This window comes from Crinia signifera, chromosome 1 (genome assembly GCF_055691185.1).
Source record: "Crinia signifera chromosome 1, ASM5569118v1, whole genome shotgun sequence".
Classification (NCBI taxonomy): Eukaryota; Metazoa; Chordata; class Amphibia; order Anura; family Myobatrachidae; genus Crinia; species Crinia signifera.
Genome location: NC_139217.1, coordinates 215,135,857 through 215,163,458, shown reverse-complemented (window position 1 = coordinate 215,163,458; position 27,602 = coordinate 215,135,857). Strand labels below are relative to the sequence as shown.

The window sequence follows — 27,602 nt, the reverse complement described above, 5'->3', positions numbered from 1 at the left end:
CGCTCCATTATACATATGCCACACACATGGTGCCCATTATACATATTCCCCACAACGTGATGCCCATTATACATATGCCACACACATGATGCCCATTATACATATGCCACAAACATGATGCCCATTATACATATGCCACACACACATGATGCCCATTATACATATGCCACACACATGATGCCCATTATACATATGCCACACACATGATGCCCATTATACATATGCCACACACATGATGCCCATTATACATATGCCACACACATGATGATCCATTATACATATGCCACACACATGATGATCCATTATACATATGCCACACACATGATGATCCATTATACATATGCCACACACATGATGCCCATTCTACATATGCCCCACAACGTGATGCCCCATTATGCATACTGTATGCCCCACACATGATGCCCATTATACATATGCCCCACACATGATGCCCATTATACATATGCCCCACACATGATGCCCATTATACATATGCCCAACACATGATGCCCATTATACAAATGTCCCACACATGATGCCCATTATACAGCAGTGAAAGCAGTATGCGGATGGGAGTCACAGGCAAATGCGCACTGCACAGTTTAAAAAAACAACAGCAAAGTGACAGTTACCAGCTACGGGAGGTGGTGGCGGTAACGGCATGGGGGTGAAGGCGTGAAATGTCCTGCTGGGAAGTCGCCGCACGATGGTGGAGCGGTAGGAAGTCACTTTCTGACCTCCTGCCGCCAAGCGAGGAACCAATACACGCCGGTGGAGTGGCAGGAGGTCACTATCTTGCGAGGTCACTATCTTGCGCATCTGACCTCCTGCTGCAAAGTGACGCCGCGAGCTACCGCATAACACCCGGCGAGCTCGTGAGCGACGGGTTGGAGATCCCGGCACTATACGAAAGCTGCTCCTGCAATAGAGCAGTTATACATACCCTTTACCTTATGAATACCTTGTCATGCCTTTGGGTCTCAGTAATACTTCCAAAGTGTTCCAGAACAATATAAATTAGATCTGTGATCTTTTGTACAAACATATGAGTGGAACATAATGCCGCCCGATTTCGACAGCAGTGAGGGATGCCAGCTGAACTCAGATTATTTTAAAGAGGCAATCACTTACAAGGCAAAACCATGCCTTGTAAGTGTTTGCCCCTTTAAAAAAACATTAGAGTTCAGCCAGCACCCTGCACTGCCACTGAACTTGAGTGGCATTAGATTCTGCCCATGGTTTTTACTTGGATGATATTTTAATCTTTCACAATCTTTTGGAAGAACATTCATCAAGTTAAAGAGGTTCTCACTCTTATTCATGTCAATAACCTTTACTGCAAACTACAAAAATGTCTCTGAGGTAATACCCATTCCTTTTCTGAAATATATAATTTCATGTTCAGGTCTCATAATGATAGAGACTTTTGAGCAATTCAAGAATGCCCACTTCTTAAAAGCCATTTGGCTCTTCATAGGCTTTGCGAATAATCACTAGTTCAATGCAAAAAAACCTGCCCTGACTTGGAAGGGGCCAATCCCTCTCGTCAGAACAAGCTGATAGGACTTTCCAAGTCATCAAGCAGAGGTTCACCTGTGCTCCTGTTCTGTCAGCCAGATGTTTCTCAAATATTAATTCTTGAGGTTGAGGCCTCCTTTGTTTGAGTCAGGGCATTTCTCTGACAACAAGCTTCAGATAGCCATCTCCATCCACTCTTGTGGATTCTACTCCCCTACATGTTTTCCAACTGAGTGCAATTTAATCCATCTAGGACTAAGAAGTCCTTGACATCAAGCTAGCATTAGTGTATATCTAGTGTATATCAAGCTAGCATAGTGTTATCTCATTGAAGGGGCTGTTTATCCATTCACCATCCTGACATGCCATAAGAACCTCCTGAACTTTGGGACTGCTCAGTTTTTAAATCCAAGGCAATTTCAAGCTCCTCTTTTGCTGGTGCTGGTGATTCCTATCTTCCGCTCTTCAAATCAAACTGAAGTTTTCTACCCCCAGACCAATGGTCAAACAGAAATAGTCAATAAAAACATTTAGCCATTTCTACATCTCTATGTATCCTCCTCTTAGAACACCTTGGCTGCGTCGCTTCTTTGGGCAGAGTTCTGTCACAATAATCGATATTGTTCCTCTTCTGGTTCTACTTCTTTCTATATTGCATATTGTGAAGACCCCGGGCTCATATGTGCAATTAACTTTGGCTCATGTAATTTCCGACTTGAGAAAGGCAGCGTTTACAGCTGTGCACGCGTCCTGGGGCCACACGGTTCTCGGATCACACAGAAAGCACACAATAGCAAGGTACAACGGCACCTTTATTACATAAAAACTAATTCAAACATGTAAACCGTAACCACACTATGTACATATATATACAGGTAGCATTAACATTAAACACAGTTATGAATAGACCAATAGGACTAGAACCACACAAAGCAAGAAACCCTGCCCCTATACCGGAAATATCCACCTCAAGGAATACTTGCGTCTGCTGGATGTTGGTCGCTGGGAGGGCGATGATGTCGTCCTGCTGATCTCGGCCTGCGCCAATCACTACTCCTGGGAGTAGGGCACCCTGGAAAAGTCACCCAGCTCCAGCTGGCACACTTAAGCCAGGCACCTGTGATTGCTCTGGTGGGGGCAATATGCTTGGCTGTGTTCCCATCTACCAGCACCAGGCGGACAGGCTTGGTTCCTGGCAGCCGCCTGTCTCCTCTCCAGTTTTCTCAAACTCAACAACTCCCAAACCTTGTGCGAGACCTTTTGAAAACTTCCAAATTCCCAGGATGCTATTCTCACCTAGTGTCCTCACAGAGCATCCTGATTGGAGGGATTTCAATCCTGCTCTTTAGAAAGTGTCTCAGAGCCATATGTAGACCCCCTGTGGCTTTCGAGACACGTAGTCTGCAAGGTTCCCTGTTACAACAATGGACAGGTAATTGTGCTGATAAAGGGGATGTCCACTTTGGGATTGTATAATGAGCCATGTTAACCCCTTGTAGTCATCTGTGATGTCACAGCCCCCTCAGCTGATTGCTGTTTCCTGTGCAGGGGGGGTTGTGACCACGGGGGAGGGGTGGGGGGTCAGCCCTGGTTTTCCAATGTATCACCCACACAGAGAAGTCACCTGGCTGAGCCCACACTGGACAGCAGGAAACTGCACACATGCAATAAACAGTACATTACCGAGACAGACACCTATCAGGCTCAGGGGCATATGCCCTGATAGGCGCAACACTTATAAAAACAAGGGACATTTCCCGATACATCTGGTATCTAATAAAGTCACATTCTATTACTATAGAACACACAGTCCTGTGGATGGCTCCATTAGTGTGAGAGGCACAGCTCCCAGGAGGTTGCAGGCAGAGTACCGTATTGGGAAAAGTTTGTGAATTCAGCTAAGAGAGTGTCTGTGTCTCTGGGCTATATTTAGGAATTTTGGGTTGTCTTCCCCCTCATGATCCAGGTGAGGGGGTGCCCAGAGGATGGATCATGACACATATGGTCTGCATTCCAGGCTTTTGGAAGTTCCAACTTCTTTCAGTCTTTCGGATTCCTGTGCCAGACCATACCTTACAGTAAAGTTTACAGATAGAAAGCATTGCACAATTCATTGTCTCATACATGAATATCGTATTCACGTGAAATTTTAGGTTGAAAGTTTAATTCATGAAATTTGTGCCCCACTACATTGGGCTATTCCCTATTGCACATGTCATTACACTCACATACAAGCTAAAGTTACCTCTGTTCCTGAGGAATCCTATTATACCTAAATTGGTTTCATTCAAAGTTACCTAAAGAGCCCAAAGTCCAACCCATGTGTGTCTTCAGTATTTGATTGACTTGTAAGAGTTATGGTCCAGAAGAACGCTTGTGGACGAATGCTTCAGATGTTTATGCTGAAAAGCTGGTTTGTGCCTTCCATGCTAAGTTCCAATGTAAGCCCAAGAGCAGAGGTGTAGCTAGGAGAAAAGGTGCCTGCAGGAACGGTGTGATTCATCACCTCCCCTCCTCAGTCATTTTTCCTTCTTATAGTAATGTCACTTACACATTATGCCACACAAACCACAATTCCCATTACACAATATGCCACACACCACAATGCCCATTACACATTATGCCACACACCACAATGCCCATTACACATTATACCACACCATAATGCCTATTAAACATTATGCCACACATCCTAATGCCTGTCATACATTATGCCACACACCCTAATGCCTATTACATATTATGCCACACATCCTAATGCCTATTACACATTATGCCACACACCGCAATGATTATTACATATTATGTCACACCCTGCAATGCCTATTATACATTATGCCACACACTGTTATACCGCTTATACGATTTAATGTCCCACACACAAAACTGCCCTTTTTCAAATTAATCCCCACAGTAGGACTTCTAATTACTCATTAACAGGGGTTTCATGCCAAAAGATGCAGCTTTCCGCATCTCATTCTGGCAGCACGTACAGGTAACGCTATACATGAAGTGGCATAATTATAAATGTTGCGACCCCCATCAATTTTTGGAGGCACTGACACATAATGCCCCCACTAGTACCACTTCCACACATAATGGGATCTGAAGTGCTGCTTACACACACAAATAATATACCCTGAAGTGCCCCTTACCTACATGCTCATTGCTAGGGTTTCATGCTCCTTGCCAGAGAGGGTTACATATTCGTTGTCAGGGGGTTACATGTTTGTTGCCAGGGGAGGGGTAAATGATCATTTCCAGGAGGGATTACATGCTCGTTTCTAAGGGAGGGTTACCTGATCAATGCTAAGGGAGGGTTACATGCTCATTGCCAAGGGAGGGTTAAATTGTCATTTCTAGGAGAGAGTTAAATGCTCACTGCCACGGGAGGGTTAAATGCTCATTGCTAGGGAGGGTTGATTGCTCATTGCCAGTGAAGGTTACATGCTCATTGTCAGGGGCCACCTTCCCTATACCCATGCCCAAGAGGTGTTCTGGGGCCATTTGTGATGGGGGGGTTGTGGCTGATGGGAGGCACTAGAGTTTTAAACTGTTTACTTTTGCAGTATCTGTCTTGACTGGCCCAGAAATCTGCGCTGCCTCTTGGCAGTATAGTCTGTACACAGCACTCTTGATAATCTGAGGATATTCCCAAGTGTGTTTCCACAAAGCTCTGCTTTCTCTTTGAATGCTCAACCACAGAATGAATGTGAGTGTTCCTTTCAAAAAACCAGTATGGGTGCTGCCATGTTGGATTCAGTCACCTGACTTTCCTCACTCATTCAGAATGCTGCTCCCAGACCAGCTGATCGCAGATTCAAATGTATGAATACTATATGATTATACAATTGCGGAATCAAACCTCCTAGCACCTCCTGCCACAAGGGGAAATAGAAAAGAATGAGACAGTAAGTGACAAAGGGGACACAGGCCTGGAAGTAAAATAGGTAGGAGACCAGTGAGATACAGGAAATGCATGTATAAGGTGTAAGGTGTATTTTTCTTTAGCACATGCAACAAATACTGTATAGATATTAATTGAAAAGGGATGACAAATGTACTTTTCTCCTTTGGTTCTACTTGGGCAACATCAGCACATCCAGAAGCTATACTGCAGGGCATGATTCAGACCTGATCACTTCTGTGCGAATACTCCCCCCCAGACAGAGTGAAAACCTGCCCTATGCAAATCTAATATTACTTTTGAAAATATCGGCGTTTGCTGGCCAGATGCAAATCCTTAAGCGACTCACCATCTAATGATTTTCCCAAGTGTGCGTAGCTATGACCCTTCCACATCTCTGTGACAGACAGGCTGATGGAGGAACCACACCTGGGCATGCCTGCATTTTTTTCTGACATGCGCAGTATGATCCATATGCACTGTGAATTCGCACAACAGAGATCAGCACTGAATAGCCCCCGTAATTTGCTAACAACATACCCTCCAACTGTACCGATTTAGCCGGTACAGTACCGTTTTTTAACGGTCTGTACCGACTAAATCCAAGTGTACCGATTGTACCGTTTTTTGAGGGGCTTGGGCGACTCCTCGCTTCCTTTTCCCCTTGACAGGCAAAGGGAATCGATTAGGACTGGCGCAGATGGAAAGAACAATTTATTCATCCTATTCTGGGGCTTCTGCACCCGTTCCCAGGGATGCAATGCGGTGGGTCCCAGGGTGCAGTGCGGCGCGTCATGATATCAGGCAGCCAGAGAGTGAGACTCCCGGGCTGAGAGCTGCTGGTGGAGGAGCATATTCTCCTATAGTCTGGATGCAGCTGTGACAAGACCACGGAGATGAGGGGAGCGCTCAGCTGTATGTATGTATGTATGACCTGACGGTGCTGGTCTGCGACGGCTCTAGTGCGCTGCTCTTTTTGGCAGACCAGCACCGTCAGGTCAGGCTGTATCTGTGCCCACTGCCCAGGGGAATATATCCTATACCTGCAGCAGTGACCCGGTGAAGTCTCCCTCCAGCCGTTTTGTGTCTGTGGCCTGTCGCTCTCTCCGCTGGGGCCCGCCGGCATGGTGCTCCGGGTTGCGCTGTCTCACTATCTGGCAATGCCATCATCAACTGTGTCTTCACGCAGACCAGCACCGCCAGGTCAGGCTGTATCTGTGCCCACTGCCCAGGCTGTATGTGCCCAGTTAAATGTACTGTGCTGGGCACATAATACACAACAATAAAAGTGTTTGAAATGCACTTATAGTTAACATATCTATATTGTAGGGTAAAAAATTCCCTGTACATATTCGGAAAGGGGACGTGGGCACGCCCCCTTTACTCATGGCAACGCCCTCTTTGCCATTGGACACGCCCCCTTCCCGAATGTGTACCGATTTCTAAACTGCAAATGTTGGAGGGTATGTAACAATAATATTCACTTGCTTTCATTGTCACACCATACTGATCAAATACGATTATTCATTATTAGTTACAGCACATTAGTGATTTTTAATTTGTTAAAACAAATTGGTTATGTTTAAAAATAAAACGTCTGAATCCTCTCCATACACAGTATGTGATCATAGTTATTTACCAATATATACAAATAAATCATAAAAACTGAAATAATCACTTTATACAGTATGTGTATATATATATAACTTTTCCCTTTAACACACACAAATGAACTCTCCCAAACTGTACAGTATGTGTATTTCTCTGTGTAGCTTACACACATCCCTCCCATGAACACACTCCCCCTTAAGCTTCCTGTACTTAGCGGGGTCAGACAAGGACAGCCTGTGTGCACAGTCTGATCCATGTGTGTGTGAATACATTTCAGAATAATACTCGGGCATGTTTCTTAAAAACAGCAGGTACATTTACTGGCAATGTGCTAATTATCAAGAAAAGTGATAGTTACTCTCTTACTGTATATCATCTCATTTACATTTTTCATACATATTTTTTTATATTTTATGAATCAATCCTAGAATGTAAGTGAAATATTGGCATACCTACAGCACATAACTGTATGGGGAAGACAGCATGGAATGTATTACACAGAGTAAATGTCCCAGTTGCAAATTTGAAGCAGATCTGCAGCAGATTCTTCATTTACAGTATTTACGGTACTTGTTTCCTAGCACGGCGCCCCCGATGTCCATCGTAGGGCATTGCATCATATAGCCGCATATGATGCATGCGATGCGTTTTTTAATTGTACAAGCACCCTGATGGGTACTTAAAATTTTAAATGCACCCCCATGCCACCCCCACTATCAATGCAAAGCCTAAGCGCAAAGCCAAAGAGTGGCGAGCGCAGCGAGCCCGCGAGGGTCGGTGGTACGCATCCTCCGACCTTTTCATACCCCCACTATCCACGTCGGTGTGGAGTTGATGTTCGATAGTGTGGCGAGTGCAGCGAGCCACCGAGCCCGAAGCGTGGCGAGCGCAGCGAGCCCTGCAAGGGGACGTGTATAACTTTACATGTATTCCACGTCCCCTCGCTGGGCTCGCTGTGTTCGCCACGCTTCGGGCTCGGTGGCTCGCTGTGCTCGCCACACTATCTAAATTCAATCCACACCGATGTGGATAGTGGGGGTATGAAAAGTTCGGAGGACGCGTACCGACGCCCCTTGCGGGCTCGCTGCACTTGCCACGCTTCGGGTTGATCCTGGGGGTGGCGTTGACTATGGGTGGCCATTTAACATTGAAAGGACCCATCAGGGTGCTTGTACAATCAAAAATCGTATACGATCGCATCGCATATTTAATTGTACAATATCGCATCGCGTCGCATCGCATACCATCGTATACCTTATTTAGTATAATTGTATACGATGCGATGGGCGGCGTGCTAGGAAACAAGTACCGTATTTATTTACTTTTACTGTTACATATATAAGTTGTCTTTGACCTAATAATGGATGCTAGAGAATAGAGCACCCTCTGTGTAAAGTGAGTCTGTGTATTTACTATCATGGGCTTTTACTGCCATACAACTTAAACAGACATTAGTAGAACAGCAACTATTGTGGTCTTTCAAAGATTTTAAAAACATTATAGATTATTAAGCTCCGGCCATGTATTCTGTCCTTTTCAGTGGTTCCTGTAGTGTACTTGTATTTGAATAGGCTTATGTGGAGATTCCATCAATTATTTATTTAGTAACAGTTTCTTATATAGCGCATACACATTCCACAGCACTTTACAAAGAATATTTGAACATTCACATCAGTCCATGCCCCAATGGAGCTTACAATCTATATTCTCTACCACACACAAACACACACAGACATTCTAGTGATCTGGGGCAGGGTCACATTACTGTGTGCTGTGTGTCTTATTACAATGGTTACTGAATAATCAACCAATTGTGAGAATTATGGGAGCGAGCCAGGTGATGGCAATTAAGCTCTTTAAAGCCTGGCTTCACTCACTCCTATTGGACTGTCGATATTCTGATGACATTCTGATTTATACAAAGGAAGTCTGAAAATGTGATGTTTTTGATTAACAAAATGGGGCAACATTAAGAAATTTATTGATCGATTTTACTAAATCACTCAGAAAATGCTTGAAAATTCATGTAAATCGCTGTGTGTGTAGACCAGGGTTGCCTACCTGACCCTCTCCTTCAGGGAGAAAATGCTGTGTTCCTGGACTTCCTTGGTAATGTATGATTACCATCACCTGTGGAGAGCTAGTTAATTGATAAGGAAGGTGTTTCACCACAGGTGATAGCAATAATACATTACCAGGGAAGTCCAGGAACAGAGAAAGTCACCCAATTTTCCAATGGGATAGTGTCCATGTGTCTGTTCCTAGGTGCGCTTCCTATAGTTGTCCCATGTAGGTTAGCCGATAGTTGTTTGAGGGACTGTTTAGGAGTGATGGTATCCTCCAGCTCAGGGAGCCCCTGTTGGTATAGGGCTCGACCTGTTTGTTCAGCAGAATTGAGTCCTGGTTAAATACGGCTGCAGGGATGTACTGGGGAAGCTGGCCATGGTCACAGTAGGAAAATGGGTGGAAGGTCCCAAGGTGGGTGTCTGAGTTCCAGTGCACCTTTATCAAGGTGATGTCTAGTGTCCCTTGTACCAGTAATTTATACCCCTAGTAATGGGGTGAATGGGTGACACCTGTTGCATGTAGTAATCACTTACTTAACTGGTTAGTAGAAGTAGATATCGGCTCATATTGCATAAAATAGGAGACAGAACTGATAGTAATAAAGCTGTTTTCATCAAAAAATGAGCGTTAGAAATAGTTAAAAAACACATTTCATTACAAAATACACTGACAGTCCGATTCCGGACTTCCGGTTAGGTCATTTCCGGCTTCGTTGAGGCGCACATGCGTTCCACTGCACTTCCTGATCAGACGCTATATTCGGCCTGTCCTATGCCTTTATTAAAGATGGCGGTTCCCGTACTTCCGGTTTCCGGGAGCCGGCACTTTCTTGTTCTCCCCATAATAGGTGAGTGGGTGTTACATTGTAAGGATCCGTTCCTTACAACGGAGCTCATATATAGGTTCCGTTTTCTAAAACAAATATCGATGTCCTAGAATATACTTATTGCAAGATCCACGATTCTATGCTGTCCTGGATGGCAATCCAACCCTCAAATATGGTCTCAAACTGCTAAAACTGCTAAAAGAGGCAGAATTGGATTGGATGGAGTCATATCCAAGGAGGAACTCCGTTTCCTATACAATGAACACCCCACCACTGCCATCTACTATCATTTACCAAAAAATACACAAAACCCTCACCTCACCTCCCGGACGACCTATTATTTCTGGTATACACTCACTTTCCTCCAACCTGTCCTTTTATGTAGATGCACACTTACAGCCACGTGCCTCTACCCTCAGGTCTCACATAAAAGATATGATACATTTCCTGCAACTAATAAAAGATGTTCAGTGGACAGAGGCGTAGCGAGGGTGGTTCTGGTGGAGCTCGGGCTCCAGGCGCCTGCTATGGTGATGGCGCCACAGTGCAGGGAGACAACAGCACTGCTGCGCCCTAGAAAAGCGGAGTGAGATGCCGGCAACAGGGGGGGTGAGACCCCGCAGTGGAGAGTGTGACAGTGGCGGGGTCTGAGCGGCAGCACAGAAGGGAACAATTGTCAGGCAGTGCACTGATGGAGAGGGGGGGAGATGACCTATGGGAAAGGTGCTGCTTTAGAGGAGTGGAGGAGCGATGTGCGGTCAGGTGAATTACTGCACATCTCCTCCACTCCATACGGGGACATGCAGTCACAGTCAGCGGCAAAGTGCTAGAACGGCCGCTGCTGCCTTTTGATTGTCAGGTGTTCCCCGCTGCGCGCCGTGCCCGTGCTGCCTAAAGCAATAGATGAGGCGGGGGTAGCGCTAGTAGTGATGAACTACTACCGCCCCCACCACCTTCGCTCAACTCCTCCCTTCCAGAAGAGATGCCGTGGCCCATTACACCTTGCGACCTTCCACCCATTTTCCTACTATGACCAGACCAGCTTCCCCAGTACATCCCTGCAGCTGTATTTAACCAGGACTCAATTCTGCTGAACAAACAGGTCGAGCCCTACACCAACAGGGGCTCCCTGAGCTGGAGGATACCATCACTCCTAAATAGTCCCTCAAACAACTATCGGCTAACCTACATAGGACAACTATAGGAAGCGCACCTAGGAACGGACACATGGACACTATCCCTTTGGAAAATTGGGTGACTATCTCTGCTCCATTTTTAAATGGAAGAGGACATGAAGTGAGGGGAGAGGAGTGACACAGGAATGGGGACATCAGGAGGGAGGAGGGGAGGGACAAAGCACCTGGGGACATGAAGTGAAGGGAGAGGAGGGACACAGGAATGGGGACATCAGGAGGGGGGGGGGACAAAGCACCTGGGGACAAGAAGTGAGAGGAGAGGAGGGACACAGGAATGGGGACATCAGGAAGGGGGAGGGGAGGGACAAAGCACTTGGGGACAAGAAGTGAGAGGAGAGGAGGGACACAGGAATGGGGACATCAGGAAGGGGGAGGGGAGGGACAAAGCACCTGGGGACATGAAGTGAGGGAGAGGAGGGACACAGGAATGGGGACATCAGGAGGGGGAGGGACAAAGCACCTGGGGACATGAAGTGAGGGGAGAGGAGGGACACAGGAATGGGGACATTAGAGGGGGGAGGGACACAGTACAGTGTAAACAGTGAGAGGACTCATTTGGAGCTTGCTCATTGAGAGAGAAGCTTGCAGACTAAAGTGAAGCTTGATTACTTAAGTGACTTGTGAGTTGGAAACAGAAGCAGGTGAGTTAGAATACAGAAAAAGGTGAGTTTGAACACAAAAGCCTAAACATATATTATTGTTATTAGCATACATCTGATACAATGTTTGGCCTGGTGCAGTGCAGTGGATGTAATGCATTTGTTTTGAGGGAGACATTCTGGAGACTCAGCTGCTGTCCAATCTGCAAACAATTTTATTTGCTGCAGGAGGAGATAGTGCGGTGGGCTGTGGTGCTAAAGATGGTAAATCCCAGGATTAGCATGAAGGTGCGCACCACCGCACAAGCTTAGATGGAGACCCAGATGTAATAAGATGTCCTCCCGTCAGTGTGTTGGCATCCTCATAACATGTTTAGGAACAATAGTCCTTCTTCAGATGTGGATCCACATCTGAAGAAGGACTATTGTTCCGAAACATGTTATGAGGATGCCAACAAGCTGACGGGAGGACAACTTATTACATCTGGGTCTCCATCTAAGCTTGTGCTGTGGTGCGCACCTTCATGCTAATCCCGGGATTTACCATCTTTAGCACCACAGCTAACCGCACCACCTTTGAATAGTGAGATTGAGCCTTGATTGCCCCCGTCATACATATGGTTGTATGACATTACATCATTGTAACAACGTTACTGCATTTGCACTTTATTGAAAATTGTTGTCTGTATGTGTAAAATGTCATGTTAAGTGTCAAATAATTTTTTTTTATGGTTAACTAAAAACTCCCCTGATTTGGGTCCAGAAAAAACATATATCCACTGAACCAGTGTAAGCGCCATTCCTGGTGACCACCCTTTTCTCTTTGTACGTATTTAAAGAGTGGGTGTGTACTCTTTTTTTGGCCACTTAGAGGCTGCTGTACTAGGATCAGTAGAATAGTGCGCACAGACCCCTTACATTTCTTTTCTTGTCCAGGAGGAGATAGCTAAACTGCATGCTGAGCTATGTAGGATGTCTGTGTCCTTGCAACCACCACTGCCTCAGAGAGCCCCCTGAAGACATTCTGCCTGGACTGCTGTGGGCTCTGAAAGGCAGAGACTGACAGAGGGCATCAGACACATTCCCCAAGTGGTCACACTGCAAAACTCATATGCTGCTCTTGCAGGGTTGGAATGTATGACCAACGTAGGCAATAAAGAACAGGAGGATATGAGGACTTCTACTTCTACTAACTGTAGGACCAGGAAAATTTCACCTCCAAAAAGGACTGTACTTCTTTAGGGAGATTCCATCATTAGAGGAGTTCATCTGGGAAATGCTACTAAAGTAGAGAAACAAGTAGGGTGCTTAGCTGGAGCCACAGCTCCAAGAGATAAAGAACGCATGCTAAGAATTGTAAAGGCAGCAAGAAAAGATGGGGAGGCGGATGTCATCGTCCACCTAGGCACAAATGGTTAATGCTGAAGTCATGGCCGTAAAAGATTAATTTAGAAAGTTAGGAACTGCTCTAAAACAGGTAGCAACCACTGTATCTTTTTCAGAAGTATTGCCAGTACACCAAGGGGAAGATAGAACTCTGAGAATCAGAAACTTCAATGTTTGGCTAAGGAATTGGTGCAGTTAGGAGAGATTTGGATATTTAGGTCAAAGTTAAGCTACCTGGCAAGACAGAGCCTTATATAAAAGTAATGGCCTGCACCCATCTTCAAGGGGAACGAGAATATTAAGTGAGAAGTTTCGAAGCTTCATAAGCAACTTTTTAAACTAGCAGAGGGGGCAGTGAACCAAATAAGAATGAAGAAATCTGCTCCCCCAACCTAGAGGTATTGTCTCTGCAGGCAAATGGAACAGGAAGCCTATCCGCTGCAACAAAAGATAATGCTGATCAAAATCGAATAGATATAGGCAGAAAGATGAACATAGCTAGCAGCAGGAGAAGCACAAACACAACTTTAAGAGCTATTTGTGCAAATGATATGAGCTTAGGAAATAAAATCCCAGAACTAATTGCAATAATGACAAGGGATGAACTGGATATTGTGGCTATTACAGAGACATGGTGCAATGAAAATCATGACTGGGACATAGCTATACCAGGATATACTTTATTTAGGAAGGACATAATGGGAAAAATTGTGAAAAAAATATATAAAGACTACCTTAATACAAAGTATTGAAGAAAAAACTGAGGCCCTTTGGGTGACCATAGAAACAGGGGAGAAGGCGATAGTTCGTATAGGGGTGATCTACAGACCACCAGGTCAGGAAGAGGAACTAGACAAGAGCCTATTGCAGGACATCAATAAAATGGCATTAAAAGGAGAGGTGATAATCATGGGAGACTTTAATCTACCTGATGTAAACTGGGAGCTCAAGTTTTCTTGAGGGGGACAATGTAATAGCAGATAATATTAATAATTATTTTTTCTCAGTATTCACTGCTGAAAGAGAGGGGAAGGGGCCACAGTTAAGTTGCAAGTATAGTCAGAAAAATGAGGGAGAGACAAGTACATTTACAGAGGAGAAAGTCCTCACAGAACTCTCAAAACTGAAAGTGGATAAATCAATGGGGCCAGATGGGATACATCCAAGGATACTAAAAGAGCTTAAAGGGGAGCTGGTACAACCAATAACAGAATTATTCAACAAGTCACTAGCTGCTGGAGTAATCCCAGAGGACTGGAAAACAGCTAATGTAGTCCCACTGCACAAAAGTGGAAGCAAGGAAGAGGTAAGCAATTATCGACCAGAGAGCCTTACATCAGTAGTAGGGAAATTGATGGAAACACTCTTAAAACAAAGAGTTGTAGAATATCTCAAAACCAGCAATTTACAGGATCCAAAACAGCATGGGTTTACTGGGGGAAGATCATGTCAAACAAATCTTATTGACTTTTTTGACTGGGTGACTAAAGTAATAGATCAAGGTGGGGCTGTAGATATAGCTTATCTAGACTTTATTAAAGCTTTTGACACTGTCCCACATCGCAGACTGTTAAATAAACTTGAAAGCTTGGGATTGGATTCTAAGATAGTTAAATGGATAAGAGCGTGGTATACTTTATTTAGGAAGGACATAATGGGAAAAATTGGAGGGGGGTTGCAATATATGTGAAAAAAATATAAAGACTACCTTAATACAAAGTATTGAAGAAAAAACTGAGGCCCTTTGGGTGACCATAGAAAAAGGGGAGAAGGCGATTCTTCGTATAGGGGTGATCTACAGACCACCAGGTCAGGAAGAGGAACTAGACAAGAGCCTATTGCAGGACATCAATAAAATGGCATTAAAAGGAGAGGTGATAATCATGGGAGACTTTAATCTACCTGATGTAAACTGGGAGCTGAAAAAAGGGGGTTGTCACAGAGAAGACTGCAAGAGAACATACGTAGGTTTTTTGGGGCACACTTAACATGTAATGGTGGTCATGGTGTAAATGGGGTGATACAATAAAACTTATACTTTTAATGGATATGCGCTAAAAAAAGAAAGAATAAAGGTGAACTCATCACTTGTGTTATCACACAAGTAACGTCACTGGTCACCTTGTATATAGAGTCCTGCATATATTTTTTAAGCTGGCGCAATGATGGAGTACAGTTCGGATCTACCTGTCCAAGATAATTAGTAACAATAATGTAGATTAAATTGGCATAGATGCTCGAGGTTATTTGGTACAGGTAGTTCAATTCAGACGCTTGACACACATAAAAAACAATATATATACAGTAAGTATATGTATATGAGACCTCTGTCCTGGAGACACACTGTGAGACAGTGAGTTGTAGTGGTGAGTAGAGAGGCGTGGAGTTGATACAGATTACAGATTTGTAAAATTGGGTCAGACACTGAGTGTTTCTGCTGTTCTGTATTATTACAACACCGGATATTCCCAGTGAGTTCTCCCCACAGGTACTAAGCCGGCCAATCACTGCTTAGCTGCTGAGATCGGGACGGAATCAGGCGATCCAGTGATGTATGATAGTAAAATTTATTGTCAGAATGAGAGAACACACGTGTTGATACCCAAAGAAGCGTAAGTGCCTCTGCTTTCAGAAGTGCCGGCAGTATCTCACCCTGTTGCCTACCTGCATTGCAGGGTGATCAAGATATGGCACAACTGATGAGAGAGCATTGAACAGGTCTGTAGAAAGAAAATTGGGTTATTGTCGATGGCGTGTCTCACCTTCTGCTGTCCACCATCTACTAGATGTATCAAATGGAGGATGAGAGAGGTGTGAGCAGCGCTGACACCTCCCCTAAGAGATAGTAGTAATAAGATGGAACATAAGTGAGAGAAAGAAAAGACAAGAAAAGACAGATCTGCTCGTTTAGTCCGTGATTGGTATTATGCTGGACTACTGTTTTATATAAGATGGTGAATGTGTCCTCGCTGCTGATGCAGCTGGTTGGTCACTGGTAACAGTATAATATTACTCATGCGCACAGCGTTTATTCCCCGCTGCTTAGCAGCTGACAGGGGGGGACTCCCAACAGCCCCCCCACACCGCGGGACACTGCCGCCCGCGGGTGGGACAGCGGGACAGGCCCTGATAATCGGGACTGTTGGGAGGTATGCAGCAGCCTTCTCTTCCGCAGCGGTGCGGCCATTCAGCCGCATGTGCTGCTGTTACATAGATTCATCTGAGTGTGAGGAAGAATCTCAGGGAGGCGACACCTACGTGCCCTGGCGTCGGTCTGAACTCCATGGTGGATGAGAGAGTGGTGAGAGCACTCGTATGCCATTGATTGCTGTCTGGGACAGCCTTATCCATGCTGTTAATCACCCGCGGTTGTGCCTAACCGTCTCTTGCGGTACCCGAAGGATTTTTTCCCCATACAAATGGCACTTGGCACAAAAAAGGTTCCCCACCCCTGCATTAAGGCTTCATACACATGATCTGGCATTTCAGAAACCTGTTGTAACTCTTCCACTCAAACGCCAAAAAGCAATGAAATTCCAATCATTAAGGCTGATGCTTTAATGGACGTGTTCCTTACGCAATACAGATATGGTACGCCATCACAGTCTGTGGGTAAGTGCAGATTCAGCACTCTCACAGTGGGCCAGATGTACTAAGCTTGAAAAGTGATAAAATGGAGGGTGATAAACCACCAGCCAATCAGCTCCTACCTGTCATGTCACAGGCTGTGTTTGACAAAATAACAGGTAGGAGCTGATTGGTTGGTGGTTTATCACTCTCCATTTTATCACTTTTCAAGGCTTAGTACATCTCACCCACCCTGAGATTGCTGTCACTCACACAATGGTGGATCTGCTTGGTGAATTTGAAGGTCTTAACATAAGACAGAGCTGAGCAGATGGGGTAAAAGTGATGTTGATTGGGGGAGGAGACAGTGTGGTGTGGATGGGGAGTAATAGAAATGCACAGATGGTGGGAAGGCACCTGACGAAGGGTGTGTGCCACTCCGAAACGTTGTATTAAAATTCCACTTGTTTAAGAAATCCTGAAGTGCCGTATGTTGGAGTCTCCTTGGTTACCTCCACACCTGCTGATTAAGGGCACTCAGGTGCAGTGACTTCCATCTACAGAGTGCTGGTTCTATGCTCGATATAAAGATATACGTATATACTGCAATGATGAGCTGCTTTTTTCTATGCTGTTTGTAGTGTTTTAATGTGTTACCTGCATGTAACCAATGAGATGCCTTGCTACTCCACACTAGGTGGATTGAGTTGCAGTGTTGGGTGGGGTATATATGGATGCTGTGTAGCATGTGTCAGTGTCACAACTACCTGTCTGGTGTTTCTATGGATATGCACTTTTTTGTCTTGACAAAGGCCCCATGAGGGTTGAAACGTCGACTTGCACATATGGATGTTGAATAAAATTGCTGCCTTGGTGAGTGCCCTCGCTTTTTTATTAAACAATTTGGACTTATATTTGGTCATCCTTTTTTGGATGTCCTTTGCTGTGCACCCCAATATTCATTGCACTGGGATGTGAGTGCGTATCTACCTGGATATATATATATATATATATATATATATATATATATATACAGGGCTATTTTTCAGCAGGCTCCAGCAGGAACTGAGGCCCTTATTCTAGTTCACTCTTTCTGACAAAATATTTCTTAGATGGACAAAACCATGTGCACTGCAGGTGAGGCAGGTGTAAAACCCCACCCAAATCTAATTATCTCTGCACAAGTAACACCTGCCTCACCTGCAGTGCACATGGTTTTGTCCATCTAAGAAATATTTGGTACTTGTGTAATAACTGGGCGCCCGATCGGGTCGGAAAATCGCATCGAAATCGATGCGATTTTCTATAGGATTCAATGTTAACATGGTCCTGTTCATTTCCCCACTATCCAAGTGGGCATAGAGTTGACTTTATGTAGCGTGACGAGCGCAGCGAGCCACCGAGCCCGAAGCATGGCGAGCGCAGCGAGTCCCGCGGATTACTTAAAATGTATTCCGCGTGCCCTCGCGGGGCTCGCTGCGCTGGCCACACTTCGGGCTCGGTGGCTCGCTGCGCTCGCCAAGCTATATAAAATCAACTCTATGCCCATCTGGATTCAACTTTTGGATTCCAGTGAGCACACATCCGGTTGACCTGATTCATATGGGACAATATTGTTGTTAAAGAATCTCTTTGAGGTCCTATTCGGTTTGGGGCAGATACTAACCCCCACTTATCAGGTCCTAAAAAATCGATTGTGGTTCGTCTCTTACTGTCGGTCCAAATGAACTTCTGGCAGTTTATGTGTTTTTAAAAGCTTTTGTATTTTATATGTTGCCCTTGAGGCATTTTTTATATTAAATCATATTGTGTTTTACAAATTGTGTAATAATTTCTGGTAGCGCACTCTGAACCTCTATCTTTTATATATATATATATATATATATATATATATATATATATATATATATATAGTTATTATTGGAGTTCCCTTTGGACCCTCTTTAGTGGTGCATCCCTACTACTGATCTTCTTGATGTGAGTGTGGACTTCTCTGTTGATATATATAGAGATACAGGCCCTGATTCTGATTCAATCGCAAAAGCAATCTCTACTGGACAAAAACCATGTGCCCTGCAAGGGGGCAGATGGAACATGTGCAGAGAGTTAGATTTGGGTGGGGTTTGTACTTCAAACTAATACCTATATTGCAGTGTAAAAATAAAGCAGCCTGTATTTACCCTGTATGTTTCATCTGTCCCCCCCCCCCCCCCCCCCGACAGGGCACATGGTTTTGTGCAGTAGAATCTGCTTTTGAAGGTGATCCAGAATCAGGCCAATAGAGTCTGCCTGTCTATATATCTATCTATGGCCCCTATTCTGATTGCCTCCCTGTGTGTTCGTGTAGGCGAGCGATGGCTCCCTGCTATTTCACTGTCACGTTCGCACCTAGCAGTGAGGTTGGGGGGCGTAGGGCAGTGGCGATGGGCTGCGCCCATGGGAGCACTCACCGTTTCATGGGTATTCCCATGCAAATGGCCTGGTGACGCCAGCAGATGTCAGCTGCCTGCTACCTTCCCGCACAGGGCACTCGCTGAGGTAAGACACCAGAGAAGTGTCTTACCTCTGCAACCGCTGGAGAACTCATTTGATGGTCAACAATCATCAAATGATTTCTCCCCCGCACCCAAGGCTCCAAATGGATGTTTATGCTAAACATTCATTGGCAGATGTGCAAGGGAACTCTGCATGTGAGGGAGAGTGGAGCGGACAGCCGTACGGGTGGGTATTAGATGGACTCACAAAGCTGCTAAATTTGCAGCTTTGCGAGTCAACCAGAATAAGGGTCTATATACATACACACCTATAAAATAAATCTCGTTTGTATTATTCTTCACAATAGACGGGAGTGAAATACCCAGACGAGCGATCCATTTATTAGGCTATCTCTATCTAGCAGAGATGTCAGGGGTTAATCCAACCTTCTCTGTATAGTCTGAGGGCAGGAAATGTGAAGGGAGCTCCTCCCTCACCCTTGCAGATGCCAGGGGGCACAAGCCAGATGGGTACGGACAGAGCGTAAGGAAGGAGGAGACATGTAGATGAGAAGGCGGAGAAGAGTGTAGTAGCGACAGGGAGGGCTGAGTGAGGACGAGTGCAGGGATGGAGATAGAGAGAAAATGCTGGAGGGGGTGAGAAGGTTAGAGTAATGAGAAAGAATGAGGAAACGTAACTGTCAGAGAAGTGTGAATATTCTATAGAGTTATACAGAGTTTAGAGGCAGCTCAGGAATCAGTCAGTGTGTGTTAGCAGACGGGATAACATGTGCAGGGTGGACACATGTGGGAGATGAGCAGCAGGTACACTTCTGCCAATGTATGACTGACATGACATCAGTGAGAAGAACATGTCCCACACACGCACTGCTTAGTATGAGTGCCTATAGGAAAGGTGTGCGGCTCTGGCACTGAGGGAAAAGCAGGACGGGGCTGTGAGACACTGGGTGTCTGTGGCAAATATAAAGGTTTTTCTACATCGTATTTTATTTTAGGGTGCTCCTTTATCCCCAGCAGCTCCCCTCCCCTCCCTCCGGCCCAGTAATTCCCCAGTTGGAGCAGTGGGGTGGGCAGTGCAGGATCTTACACTATGTTACTCAGCATTTCATACACAGCAGCAGCCGGGAGAGGAGGCAGGGGCGCAGGGACCCGCAGTAGCCTCTGAGACAGGATACAAAGGGGCTCTGATAGGATTATCACCCCCTCCCTTCTACTGACTGTGCACGGGCGGCGAGAATGGAGCTAGGAAGAGCCCTGAGTCCCGCACCTCCAGCGTCACTGTAGCGGACACTGATGATGGTAGGTGGCAGTGCCAACGTGCTGTTGACGGGGTGGTGGCACTGCGTAGCTGCTGCGCATACCGTAGCGATGCTATTACTGCAAGCAGAGAGTGTTTAGGGTGTTTGTGGGAAGGCTGCTGCGGGGCGAGGTTTGCGCTAAGTAGTGATAGAAAAGCCGCTGTCATTTCTATATTAATGGGGTGACCCCCCTTCACCCTGCTATGTCTAGCTGTGTAAGGGAGGAGGGGAATTTAGGACAAGGGGGTGGGGAGATCTTGCTCTTATAGACTACTAGAGGCTGGAGCTGGTTAAAAATGGCCGCGTAGGAAAGGGAGGACCCAGAGCAGACATCGGGATGAACTTGGAAGTGGAGCCGGAGAGAGACACGCCTGGCCTGCCTAGTGTCCCAGACAGAGCCGCATTAAAGGGACAGCGGCAGCGCCCCGGGCGGCAGCCCGCGATTGTCCTTCGACTGCTTCGCTGTAGCTGCAAAGTAGAAGAGAAGTTGCGTAGAAGAGCACAGACAGCCTGCTGCTTATAACAAAGTGTACCGAGCCGCTAGTGTATGTTCATAGCTAGCAACCTTGAGCCATAGATACTGGAGTCGGGTACCAGCCTGCTGAACGACATGGCTGTGTGTGTAAAGAGTACAGTTCTTCTGCTGTCAACATTCAGCCATGGGTTAGGCTAAGCAGTACGTCAGTATGTCTTATCCACCCCAGCTCATCCAAAATGAAGCAAATCCCCAGCTCTGAAATAAAAACATGTGGTGAAAGTGTCAGCTACATTAGGGTTTTTATCCAATGAGAAGTTATATGTATCATACATTGCATAAGGTTACTGCAATAATTACTGTATGGCATTCATTTGTAATAAAAGGTCAGAACTGATACCGAATGCATCTAGAATGTTCTCATAATTTATAGAATGTTGACATTAACGTGCATTTAGTTTTATACCATTATTTGTTGAATAATATTACATACAGTAGTATAGTCTGTCTATCTTCTAATTCGATTTTGTTTAAGAGCAGAAAAAGTGACTTACCGAAATTGAAAAACTGTCCCAAACATATTAAAAAATACATGCAGAAACTATGACTTACAGGGGTATTTTATTTATCAGAGCTCGGAGAGAGATAACATTGTAACAGAGAGAGTACCAGCCAAACAGCTTCTAAACTGTAATTTTATTAACAGCCTCTAAAATGTAAGGAAGGAGCATATGAGCTAGTACTTTATATCTCACAATTCTATCTCTATCTAAACTATTATGATAAATCCCCCCTTAGCAACACTAATTATAACTGTTCTCTATATCAACACAGTATATATATATATATATATATATATATATATATATATATATATATATACACACACACACACATATGGTAGTCAAACAGATGTATGGAAAAGTTGGCGTTTCACATAGAGCTGTCATGGATAATTGTAAGGGCAATTTTCCATCAAAGTTTAAAGATGGATATAATAAATATCAAGGGAATTGAGTTGGTGGATACTTTTTTATTTCTGTTAATAGCTGTCATTATGTAAAATAATTAATACAATTCCCCAATCAACTCCCCCCCCCCCCCACCACCACCAACCCCCCAAAGAAACAAACATTGCCCCATTAATCAGTACTGTGCAATTAACATTTAAAAAACATATGCTGTGAAATACCTTTACGTTTTATTTTTTACAGAATCCAGTTTGGTCGATTTGCTGTATAGTCTCAAAAATAGGGAGTTAAAAGCTTTAAAATACTATCTTATCTTCTTGTGTGTGAGATACAAAGAATATTTCTATGCACATAGTACCATAATTGTTAAATTATACTAGAAAAACAGACTTTCCCCCACACATCAGTAAATATTTATTATTTTAAAATATGAAAGGCAATGTCATTTCAAAATACGTGCATTAGATCTAGTGAACATCCTGCCACGTGATACAGCGTGTGCTTTTAGAATAGTTAACAACTAATTAACCTCTTCAGTCCTGTAACACCTCTGATGCTTGACACCTTCTTATATGTTCCTGTGACACAAAATATTGTACATTCTAGCAAATAAAGCCTAATTCCTGAACAACAGTAAATCTGAGTGAAAAAAAGTTAAACAATCTTAGTTATACTAACTATCATTCACTGATAACACTTCATAGACGCCATCTCACCATCTCCAGGTTTACTGCGACACTTCCAGCCTGGTATTATGCCATATTAACTTGTCCCAACTCACAAGACAAAAGTCTTTAGGCAGAGTGATAAAAATTTGGAGTACTGAAGAGATTCATATCCTCAGACATATTACAGCATCTTCACCCTTCGTCTACGGATCCTACATCTTTAAAGGGATGTCATTTTATATCATTTTTTTTTAGTAATGTAGGATGGGCTTCATATAGAACGTCACCCCTTTCTCTCCTCCTCCCCCCTCCTTCCCACACTCTCTCTCTTTTCTGTCTTTTTTTATTGTATCGCTCCTCTGCTCATTTTCCTAATGGAACACAATTCACAAAGTTGCCTTCTACCTCCCTTTGAGAGAGCCTATATGTGGGGAGGGTGCTAAAAAAGGGTACCAGGATTTTTAAAGCAAGACCTCCTCCCACTCACTATCCCAGTCTGGAATTCCCAAAGGAAGCTTTATCGTTTGATTTTATTTTTTAATGTGTATTTTGCAGAATCATTTTTATTTTTGGGGGGAGACAGAAAGTTGGATGTGGGATCTCATAAGGAGAAGCTAGCATACAGCTGCTGCCTGTGACTCCGTAACTTTGTATATATAGCAGTGGAATATAAGAGGATACCCTTTTCAGTCATGTATGCATCACCTTTATGTCTGACACAGGTAAAGTAACTTAAAACCCATTTTTCTAAATTCTAGGTTTTCATCTTATTGACTCCCACCCTGCTTGTATCTTCCCGTTGCATTCTAGAGCCGTTTGATATTCAGCTATGCTTGCATCTGTTAAAAAAAAAAAATAATCTTTATATGTTGCTTTGTTGATTGAGAGGTGGTGCTAAAAAAAAAAAAAAATACAATGAGAATGTGTGCATGCTATATATTAAAAGCGGGGTGAGTTCTGTGCTTAGTGTTTGTATTTTGTTGATTTTGGAATGCGGGAAAAATTGGGGAAGAAGAAACTGGTTATAAGTTTTGAACCAAGTTCTTATATAATCAAAACAGATCATATTTTATGTAAATATTTGTTTTGCTTTTAACGATAATCACATTTCGACTATTTGTAACAATGCATTGGGGTATTCTTTTTGGACTTTTTCTTTCTTTTAGGAATGTGTGGCAGGCCATTTTTTTCTAATAGAAAAAGCTAGTCACATGTCTAGTCCGCCCTCGCCCCACACCCTCTCGCCCGCTCTTTTATGGGATGTTTATTTTTCTACCCATATTTTTCATTTTAGTGCATAACTGCTTATATATATATATATATATATATATATATATATATATGTATATATACACACAAACACATACATTTATATTTTGTCACTCATATACTTCTACTTAAGGGAGATGAAAAGGAATAAATTATAGGACAGGCCACTCTGCACATTTTAGGGAGGCTGGGAGACTAGGGCTATGGCGAAGGCTACTTTTAAGATAGTTTGTGTTGTTTTCAACTCTATAGACAAATACGCTATATCTGTTATTGTGTTATATCTTGCTGTTATTTCCTGGGGTGCATTTTATTTAATCACACCCTCCCAATGTATTATTGTGCTGAAGCACAGTAACTCTTTCAGTGCCAAAAGTAATGTCAATTTGCCATATAGTGCATTTCTTGTCTGAATTCCAAACAAAGGGTTAACAGCTTGGAGGGAGGAAAAGGCCTGGTGTTGGAAGTGACCTTGGCCTGGAATGACAGCGCTCCCCATGAAGATCAGAAACTGAATGTTAGTTTGTTTTGTGTTTTGCACCTGCTGTTTACATGTGATATAATATGGTATGCATGTGTACAGAAATATATAGTCATGTACTCTATGTACATCCTGTAGTAGACATATCAACTATTGTAATTGACGCTGTCTAGAAAAGGAGAGAACAATTTATATCTGTATGCACCATAATGGAAGTGTCTGCAGCATAGCTTGTTACAAAGCATTACAGTGTAGGACAGCCTGAGTACAAACTAGTGTGCTTTTAGCAGTGCAGATCAATCATATTTGCAGTGTAAAGTATATACTTGTGCAGAGACACTGGAAATCTGCATATTAAGCAGCATGTGCTGTGCTGCAAAGCAACATTTACCTTGGCACAGTGCAGTAGTTGTCCATGGGTAGAGGAGTGTGCCTTAGAGTGCAGTTTTTCCATGTGCAGGTCACATTCTTAAGCAATTGTATATTGACTTAAAGAAGTGTATATTCATACATGAACAAATGTGATTATCTCTTGTATGTATATATATATATATATATATATATGTATATATATGATATAATCTATATTCTTTATTTGTACTGCAGCAATGCACCGCTTTGTTCATTTCAGTGTGTGTATGTGTGCATGTATATGTATATATATATATATACACTGCTAACTTCTACGTGTTAGCAGTGTACTGTTTGTGTGTGTATATATATATATATATATATATATATATATATATATATATATATATATGTGTATATAAAATAGTAAAATAGATTAATTATGGCACCGCTGGCCTTTTGTACCATTTACAGAATAAAATGTCGACTTAAGATCTGTTCTTTTACCTGATTTTATACAGAGAAAAGCAGTTATTTTAGTTAATAACATAATAAAATAGATGTTGGTATTAGCAAATCATGAGACAATAAAATCAGCATTGACATTACCTCAGGTAATATATTTATTAAACTGCCTGTATGCCCAAAAAAGTTATTTTACAGGGAAGTAATTTTGTAAATATTTTTTTTCTGAGCCATTAACAAGTATTTATATAATTATTATATTGTCACATTTTATTCATTTGAATATTGCTCTATTCTACAGTACAGAACCTGGTGCTTGGGCAACCACATCACCTGGGAAGTGGGAAGAAAGCACATACTGTATTGCAGTGTTCTTCCTCTAGCATTTCACATAATCAGGGGTATGAACAGAAAAAGTGTACATAGGCATCCTTTTGACGCGTAAAGGGTCATTGCCATATGTGTACAGTTTTGATGTTACTGCATATGAAATAGGTTTTGTAAGAAAATGATCTGATCATAAAGTTGCAAATTTCTTTGTTTATCGGTGTCATTCAAATGAGAAGACATTTTGCTGCTTCTTGACTACAAAGTAAATTAAGAGCCAGGAGTTTGTAAAGTACCCTTCATGTCATCTCATTCATCTTTTTAGCAAGCAACCCTTTTCTCTCAGGAGTTATGCTTATTTGTCCTACTGTCACACGCACAAAGGAAAGCTAAGAAGAGTAACAGGAGGAGAAACTGTGGATTCTGCCATAATGCAAAAGTTGTTGATTGAAAATGTTAGAATTCAGCAAGCCAAGCAGGCATTAGTTTACATAGGAGAAAGCCCCCAAACAATTAAGAAAACAATAGTGTAGTTAATATATTAATTATGTCTACACTGATTAGTATATTTATGGACTATGCAATGCTGACAACACCTACAGTACATCCTTCCGATCGCTATAATATACCTTTAGACTAATCCAGGATAGAACTACATATGCACACTATATGGGGGGGGGGGGGGGACGACGACGACGACTCGTCTGCGCAGATTAGACTTTGTTTAAAGTCAAATCTGACTTGTCGAAATTGGCTGCTGGATTGTCGAATGTATGAGCATTTTAGCCGATCCACGGACTTTCCAAATGTCTAAATTTATTCTGACAGTCGGAAAAATGGACCCGACATTGAATAGGCCGAATGTCAATTTGAACTAATATAATCGGAAGCTGCTAATATTTCTGAATGTTGGAAATATTGACAGAGTTTCATTACATACAGTGTATATATTGACCAATGCTGCTCCTCGAACCTCTATAGGGAGCACGTACTATGGGCCTTATTCATGTTCCTTCGGTCCTCCGTGCATTAGCATGGAGCGCCAATGTTGTGTGTCTGCGCAGGTGCATTTCTGCACATGTGCAGATGTAGGGTGTGTGCACCCACAGCAAACACGCGGAGGCAGGGGGCGGGGGTGCCGGGCAACCCCATTACCGTATGGGAACATCCAGCATTTCATGGGCGGTCCCATGAGTTCTCATGGTAATGTGGCCTTGATGCAGGTGTGGGGGCAGGCAGCTGACATCACCGGATGTCAGCTGCCTGCCCATATCCATCCCAGCGTGCACGCATATGGAAGTGACGTGAAAATATATGTGTGTACCTTCCACATCTTTCAATGGTCGGCAAACATTGAGAGATGTGGGTGTTCCCCACAGCATGCGAACGGATGTTTATCCATTCGCAGCTGGGGAAAGGGATTCCGGACATTCGCCGGGTGGGGTTTGGTGGACTTGCAAGGCTGGGAATTCGCAGCCTTGCGAATCAACCAGAATAACCCCCTATATATGTTCTCAAAAGCTCAAATATTTTAATCATGTTGTAATCACTTATACTGTTTGCATGATGCAAAGGGGGGTGTGGGGTGTGGAGGATTTATTACAGCTCGGAGAGATACAATTGTGTGATAAAGTAACAAGCCAAACAGCTTCTACCTTACATTTGATAGGCTATGTCTGAAAAATAACAGTTAGGAGCTAATTGGTTGATACTTCATCCCTTCACAATATTATGTTAAATACCCCCCACAGTATTATATTTTTTGTATACCCTTAAAAAATACATATGATTGAAGCTTCAGACCCCCATAATTTTGATTTGGGACCTTTGTACGGACCTTTTCCTGGTGTCACTGACTAGGATACTGTACCAGCATAACCTTTGCAGGATAATTTGTGATTGGGTGGTAGAGTCTTCTAAGTGTGCCATTCCAAATAGCTCTAGGACATTCATGATTATTCATTCAGCAAAAGTAATAAACATGCGTCTTTCCAGTTATAGGAGTCTGAAAAATGGATGTTGATGTAAATTAGGCTAAGTTAGTCAAAACATTGCATTCTTTACAAAAATAAAAAATGTAAAGTTTCAATGCAAAAGGGTAGGTTCCATATGTGTTTATGGGAGG

At 43.3% G+C, this 27,602-nt stretch overlaps 1 protein-coding gene across 4 annotated transcripts in view; it reads left to right on the top strand.

Annotated features, from left to right (window-relative positions):
- The first annotated feature begins 20,192 nt into the window (after positions 1 to 20,192).
- NFIC (nuclear factor I C) overlaps positions 20,193 to 27,602 on the top strand; it is a 170,277-nt gene continuing 162,867 nt past the window's right edge. Inside the window, exon 1 of one of the 4 annotated variants that reach the window (XM_083179245.1) lies at positions 20,193 to 20,471. In XM_083179245.1, coding sequence (XP_083035371.1) covers positions 20,466 to 20,471 — 6 coding nt within the window. In that variant the 5' untranslated portion in view covers positions 20,193 to 20,465. Of the gene's footprint in view, positions 20,472 to 22,884; positions 23,307 to 27,602 lie in introns of those variants that run through there. The other 3 variants (XM_083179247.1, XM_083179244.1, XM_083179246.1) reach the window with 3 other exon arrangements.